This window comes from Leptonychotes weddellii, chromosome 7 (genome assembly GCF_054177405.1).
Source record: "Leptonychotes weddellii isolate Sample4059 chromosome 7, ASM5417740v2, whole genome shotgun sequence".
In the NCBI taxonomy this organism is placed as follows: domain Eukaryota; kingdom Metazoa; phylum Chordata; class Mammalia; order Carnivora; family Phocidae; genus Leptonychotes; species Leptonychotes weddellii.
This window is the reverse complement of record NC_138375.1, coordinates 134,261,043-134,268,980: the sequence shown is the minus strand read 5'-3', so window position 1 is coordinate 134,268,980 and position 7,938 is coordinate 134,261,043. Positions and strand designations below refer to the sequence as shown.

At 34.0% G+C, this 7,938-nt stretch overlaps 1 protein-coding gene across 1 annotated transcript; it reads right to left on the bottom strand.

Moving 5' to 3' along the window:
• Window positions 1–3,988: 3,988 nt before the first annotated feature.
• On the bottom strand, window positions 3,989–5,054 carry LOC145722499 (olfactory receptor 14A16-like). The gene has a single exon (XM_081825765.1). It carries the CDS (start codon window positions 5,026–5,028, stop codon window positions 4,096–4,098), a length of 933 nt encoding a protein of 310 aa, XP_081681891.1. The 5' UTR covers window positions 5,029–5,054; the 3' UTR covers window positions 3,989–4,095.
• Window positions 5,055–7,938: the final 2,884 nt, after the last annotated feature.

Genomic DNA, 7,938 nt, shown 5'->3' with positions numbered 1-7,938 from the left:
AATATGCATCCTTTGTTGTAATTCCTTTCTTCATCTATTTCCTTCAACAGGAAAGCACACACTGTTGGAAGAAATTATTGCTATGACCTGACCTTTAGCTCAGAGGAAACATTAGTGAAGTTCATCTTGTATCTTTGTGAACCAATATTTGACATATCATATGACTGGTTGTTATTATGGAATTGCTGAAAGTACAATTATACTTCAGTAATTTGGAAGTAGAAGGAAAGATCTTCCTCCCACAACAGATGTATTGTAAAGTACTGAGGTGTTAGAGGTAATTAATTTTTTTTTAGGTATTAAGTTTATATGCACTGAAATAGAGATTTTTAAAATAGTTCTGTTTTTTATTGAAGTATACATAATAAACAATACTACATCAGATTCAAGTGTGCATCATACTTCTTCAACAAGTCTATGCACTATGCATTTCTCCCCACAAGTGTAGCTATCATCTGTCACCATAGAACATGATTATGATACCACTGATTACATGTGCTATGCTGAAACTTTATCCCCTGTGATTTATTTATTCCCTAACTGGAAGCCTGTATTTCCCACTCCTCTTTACCAATTTTCCCATCCCCTCACCACCCTCCCCTCTGAAAACCATTACTTTGTTCTCTGTATATATAGGTCTAATTCTGCTTTTTGTTTGTTTATTCAATTGATTTGTTGTTGTTGTTGTTGCCTTTAGATTCCACATATATGTGAATTTGCATGGTACTTGTCTTTGATTTATTTCACTCAGCATAATACCCTGTAGGTTCACCCATGTTGGACAAATGGCAAGATCACATTCATTTTTATGGATGAGAATATTCCATTGTGTACATACACCACATTTTCTTTACCATTTATCAGTGGATATTTGGGCTGTGTTCACAGCTTGGCTATTGTAAATTATGCTGCAATAAACATATGGGGCCATGCATATTTTAAAATTTTGTTTAAATTCCAGTTAGCTAACATACAGTGTAATACTAGTCTCAGGTATACAATAAAGTGATTCAACACTTCCATACAACACCTAGTGCTCATAAGAACATGTGTCCTCCTTAATACCTATCCCCTGCTTAACCAATTCCCCCCCCACCTCCCCTCTGGTAACCCTCAGTTTGCTCTCTGTAGTTAAGAGTCTGTTTTTTGGTTTGCCCCTCTCTCTCTTTTTTTTCCTTCTGTTCATTTGCTTTGATTCTTAACTGCACATATGAATGAAGTCATATGGTATTTATCTTTCTCTCATTGCTTTTTTCACTTAGCATAGTACTCTTTACCTCCATCCATGTATTTGAAAATAACAGGATTTCATTCTTTTATATATACATATATGTATCTCACATCTTCTTTATCCATTTTCAGCCAATGGACTCTTGAACTGTTCCCATAATTTGATTATTGTACATAATGTGGCTATAAACATCAGGGTGCATGTATCCCTTTTAATTAGTATTTATGCTTCTATGGGTAATTACCTTGCAATGCAATTCCTGGATCATAGGGTAGTTCTATTTTTGTGCCCAACTTTTTGCATATGCAAATACTTCCTTAATTTTATCTCTAAATAGTATTTCAACATATGTGTTAACCACAGTCTTCCTTTTCTAACCATTAGTCAATGAAGAACAATAATATTTTATACAAAAATACAACAAATGTTAGCAGTTAGATATTTATTACAGGGCTGAGATGATTGTTTTACAATTAAATATAAATATCAAAAAATAAAACTTGCAAAAACTGTTGGATGGTGTGAGAATAATATCCAAATATGTCTTTTTTTTAAGATTTTTATTTATTTGACTGAGAGAGAGAGAGAGAGCACAAGTAGGGGGAGTGACAGGCAGAGGGCAGAGAGAGAAGCAGGCTACCGGCTGAGCAGGGAGTCCAATGCAGGACTCGATCCCAGGATCCTGAGATCATGATCTGAGCTGAGGGCAAACGCTTAACCTACTGAGCCACCCAGGCGTCCCTCCAAATATGTCTTTAGTTAATACAGAATAGCATCCTTGTTAAGATTCAATGGTTAGAGTGCTAATTATTGGCTAACTGACTTAAGATTCATTTCTTAACATTTATTGATTCCAGTTTTTCATATAAAAATCAGTAGTAGTTACCTTGTAGAATTTCTGTTCTGAGATATAAGAAATAATGGGCAAAATCACCTGAAGCACTTAGACCTATAGTTAGGCATGTCATCATCAAAACCATTATCATCATCAAGGTCACTGTTCCAAGACTAGAGCAAACTAGCATCACATCATTTCCAATTTTATCAGAAACATGAAAATTAAAGAAGAAACTTAGGGTTATGGACTAATGAATTGAAAGAGAAGTAAACAGTCAAATGATAGAGAAATTATGCCATAATTGATTTCAAATCTGGAAAACAATTGATTTTAAGAAAAACAAACATGAGAGAAATGGGACGGATAGAAAGAAGACAGATTGCAAGAATTTCAAGAATGTGATGGTAGGAGAGCCTGGGTGGCTCAGTCTTCAAGTGTCTGCCTTCTGGTCAGGTCATGGTCCCAGGGTCCTGGGATTGAGCCCCACTTTGGGCTCCCTGTTCCGTGGGAAGCCTGCTTTTTCCTCTCCCACTCCCCCTGCTTGTGTTCCCTCTCTCCCCGTGTCTTTCTCTGTCAATAAATAAAAATAAAAATCTTTAAAAAAAAAAAAAAGAATGTGACGATAGTAAGAAAAATTGAAGGGAAAGTTAATGGAATAAAACCAAGATCATTTAAAAAATTATTGATTTCCATGCAAATGTATTTGTATACAGAAGTAAACCAGAAGTACATTTAAATTAATAAAAAAGAAATTTAATGATAAAAGTAAGCCTAAAGAGAAATAAATTTAGAAATAAATTAAAAAGAACATATTAAAATTTAGAAAACAAATTGAAATTTGCTTTCAAATTCTTGGTACATTAAATTCCTTCATCAATTTCTGTGAAACACAAAATTTACAAATAGTAAGTGTAAGAATAAAACACGGTGTCTTCTTTTAACTATCCTATTCCTGGATATGTGAGAATAATATTTTTTTTCTGTTTGGACTGCATAGTAAAAATGGTCTCCTTTGCAAACTTATAACTTTTAAAAATGTCATTGTGTGATTTCCAATGACTTCTGTTAACATTATACTGTGCCTATAAAATCTTCTAAAGATTGTTATAATTGGAATATTTGCAAGTCCAATATTGTGGGGTTAAGTATTTAAGAAATCAATTAAAATGAGCTTCTAAAAAAATTCTTGCCAAAACAAACAAATAAAAGAAAAAAATTGGGTTGCCTGGGTAGCTCAGTTGGTACAGCATCTGACTCTTGGTTTCAGCTCAGGTCTTATTTTCAGGGTCCTGAGATCAAGCCTTGCATCAGGCTTTATACTCAGCAGGGAATCTGCTTAAGGACTGCTCCCTTGCCCTCTCCCTCTGCAACTCTCCCTACTCACACTTTGTCTCTCTCAAAATAAATAAATAAATCTAAAGAAAGGAAGTAAAGAAAGAAAGAGAAAGAAAGAAAGAAAGAAAGAAAGAAAGAAAGAAAGAAAGAAAGAAAGAAAGAAAGAAAGAAAGAAAAAGAAAAGAAAGAAAGGTAAACAAGTAGTAAATTTGGAATCAATTACTCATTTTTAATAACTATTGCAAGAGTAAATTAAAAAAATAAATCACAATCTGGAATTATAATAAAACATGTAAAATTTGAAAGTATTATAAAAACTTTTTAAGTGAGAATTAAACCAATGCTGATTATAATGGATTTGAAATGAAAAACATTACTTTATACCAGTGGCCTATTGATGTGAAGATACTGATTGGGAACATTTCCATTGATTTGGAAATGGCCAAGACACTCCACTGACTTTCAGGCCCGTCTAGCCCTGTAAGTACAGCATCCTATGTAACAACACCAATGATGCAATAGGTATCTAATAACTTAACAATTTTATAAACTAAATAATTCAAAATTATTTGTATTTGTATTTGAAAGTATTTTTATTTGTGATTATCAGCTTAATTGTATAAACCAACAATTTGATACACATTAGTAGGTATCACAGTCATTGATATTTTGAATATTTATATATTTGTTGTCATTTTATCACCAAAAATTTTCCAAGTGCCCCTTTCATGTCCCTATTTCTCAAGCTGTAAATGACAGGATTAAAGCTGGGAAGTAACAGAGAATATAATATAGACATAAAGAGGTTCAATGATGATGAGGATTTTGAGTTTAAACCTAAATATGCAATAAATCCAGAAGAGAGGAACAAGGTTACCACAGTGAGATGGGGCATACAGGTGGAGAAGGTTTTAAACCTGCCTTGTGAAGACGGGATTCTTAGGACAATGGACACAATATAAACATAGGAAGCAACCATGAGAGTAAAACACACAAAAACAAAACAAAAACTAACAATAATAAACACATATTCTAGAATCTGCTCCCCAGAACAAGCAAGCATGAGCAATGATGGAATGTCACAGAAGAATTGATGCACTCTGTTGGAACCACAGAAATGGACAGAAAATGTGCCTGCTACATGGATGGATCCATAGACACACCCACTGAACCATGATGCTCTCACCATCTGCACACAGGCACCTCTATTCATGAGGTCCTCATAGTGCAGAGGACAGCAGATGGCTGCATAGCGATCATAGGACATCACCAGAAGGAGGGCAAACTCTGTGCCAGCAAAGAAAACAACAAGGAAAACCTGTGAGGCACATCCCACGAAGGAGATGGAATGGCTGTTGGTCAGAGAGTTCATGACGGATTTGGGGACAGTGACAGAGATGTAACAGATATCAATCAAAGACAAATTTTTCAGGAAGAAGTACATGGGGGTTTGGAGATGCTGGTCAATGGTGGTGAGGGTGATAATGAGGAGCTTCCCCATCAGCGCTGCCAGGTAAACCAGGGAGAAGAATGCAGCATAAAGTCTCTGTAGCACCTGATCCTCAGGGAATCCCATGAGCAAGAATGTTGTTATTAGGGTCACATTGGTTAATTTCTCAGGCATGATGATTTTTTTTTTTGAAACAAGAAAAATTTTCTTGAATCTTCAGAATCTGTCTCTTTTCATTGGTTCTGTTATTCACTGATTGTGAAGTTATTCCTGGGGTAAAGCATATCTTGGAAACTATAATTTCTTCAATGCATGTAGAAAAAAATATATTAAGATCATCATTAAAGCAGATTAGAATATTTTTTCTTGTGATAACCTAAAATTTATGCTTAAAATAGACAAAAACTACCTCACATTTTCATTTTACTTTGCTGAAATAGGTTAAAAAGTAGCAGGGAAATTTGGAATAAAATAGAGTGATTTGTTTACCTATTCAAAAATTTGCCTTAGTTCAACGTGAACTGTGTTTTTGGTATATTTGTTTTTTAATGTTTCAGGTTTTTATTTAAATTCTAGTTAGTTAATACATAGTGTAATATTAGATTCAGGAGTAGAATTTGGTGATTCTTCACTTACATACAATGCCCACTGCTTACTCACAAGTGCCCTCCTTAATACCCATGACCCATTTAGCCCATCCCCTCACCCACCTCCCCTCCAGCAACCCTCAGTTTGTTTTCATAATTAGAAGTCTCTCTTATGGTTTGAAGACTCACTATGAATAACTGGGAGATTATTTCTTCCTCTACTTTTCTCTATCCTATTATAGCACAGGTAAATGGGAGGGAAGAGATGGGTAGTGCTAAAAATTGTTTTTGTATTTTTTTCTATGACAATGATACGATAATAATGTACAACTTCAATGTAATCAAGGTTACAATACAATTACTAATATTTATATGAAGGCTTTAAGAAGATACTATGTGAGCTTTATTTTAAAAGCCAATAAAATCCTAGATATATTTATGTATTATCTATTATGATTTATGTATTTTTCTTCAATGTCTCCTATGTAACTAATAAACAAAATTAAAATGCAATGCTATCTTATTTTCCTGAAGGAACGTGAAATGCAAACAGGTGAAATAAACTTACCTATTTAGACATAGCAAGAGAGCTGGAATGACACTGGGAAACTTACAGTAGATGCATAGAGATTTGGAAGAAATTCACTTACCTAAGAAGAATCAAGTTTCCCTGATTATAAGGGTCAATTATTTAAATACTGAGGATAAAAATGAGCTTAATAAAGGGCACTTTCTCACATAGGAAGAGAAGTTAAAAGCTGGACCTTTTGTCCAACGGGATAAAAATTCCTGTTTAAACATTGCTATTGGTCTGGTTTCCAGTGTGTTGCTGAATGGCAGGCAGTCTTCTCTCCATCTGGTAAGCACAAGTTCAAATGTACTTATATGGGTCTTGCATTTTTGTGCATGTTTACAATTGACTAATTAGAATGAGCGCTAATTAACTGCATTAACCATGAGTTTTGATGCTGTCTCATGTTGCCATCACAGATGACACGAAGTCGGAAGTGCAAAGAATTAGGTCCACATTGGGATATTTCTTTTTACCCGGTAGGGTTACCTGGCATGAAGCCTAATTAATAATAAAACTGTCAAAAGACTTTTGTGAAACTTTACATTTTCAGGTAATAGATTGATTTTAATTTATAATCTCATATCTGAGCAAAAATAATTAGCTGTATTTTTTATTTTTCTACTTATTTTGATATTTCTTTTTTTCTTTTTCTTTTTAAATTTAAATTAAATTAGCCAACATACATTTTCTGATGTAGGATTCAATGATTCATCAGTTGCATATAAGATCCAGTGCTCATCACATCACATGCCTACTTATTTAGATTTTTTTAAAAAAATATTTATCATAAGCAGGATACCATTCCTTACACCATATAAAATATTTAAGATATAAGATAATGAAGAAACTTCAATTCCGTTCTTCATCTCCACTCTTGTTTTCTATCCGTTGGGGAAAAATATCAGACTTTTCCCATATTTATTTTTTGCATTTTCCAGTGTTTATACAATATACAAATGCAAAAATCATATACATCAACATAAATGAGATTTTTTTATTAAAGATTTTTATTTATTTATTTGACAGAGAGAGACAGCAAGAGAGGGAACACAAGCAGGAGGAGTGGGAGAGGGAGAAACAGGCTTCCTGCCAAACAGGGAGCCTGATGCGGGGCTCGATCCCAGGACCCTGGGATCATGACCTGAGCCGAAGGCAGACGCTTAACTAACTGAGCCACCCAGGGCCCCAACATAAATGAGATCTTACTATGTTTTTACCTACTTATTTTTAACTTATCATATTTTCCAAATGCACATACAATTCTCTCACAATTTAAAGATGAATAATTTTTAAAATTGATCCAAATCCATAAAAAATGATTAATTGCATAACTAAACTCATGATTCTTCATAAAAGTCAGAGTGTTTCTCAATTCAAAATTAACCAATATATATTGTACTGTAGTTAAATAAGTAAAATGCCATTCTTCCCACTTATCTCTTAGCTACTATACACAATTTATTTTTAAGACATGTAATTTGAGTGATGTTAGCAAATCATAAAATAGTTTTATATAATTTTACTGCCAAAGAACACCAAATTTTATAACTATCTGTAGACCGTGGATAAGAATACCTTTGTTGGATCGTAGGAATCCTGTAAAGTTTAAGCACACCATTAGAGCAAAATATACAAAACTGAATGCACTGAAGAGGAAAAAGGAACAGTTTCACTTTACCCATGTCACTGCTTCCCCATGGCAGCACAGATCAGAGTCAAGAGAAACCTCAGAAGCTTTTTATCTTGATGAAGTCCCAAAAGTTCATTTTTGCTTTTGTTTCACTAGCTTTTGGAGATGTATCTTGAAAGAAGTTGCTGTGGCCGATGTCAAAGAGGTTATTGTCTATGTTCTCCTCTAGGATTTTGATGGATTCCTGTCTCACATTGAGGTCTTTCATCCATTTTGAGTTTATCTTTGTGTAT

Bases quoted from the DNA above. Each gene is read 5' to 3' on its own strand.
- LOC145722499 (XM_081825765.1), bottom strand. From the start codon at position 5,028: ATGCCTGAGAAATTAACCAATGTGACCCTAATAACAACATTCTTGCTC.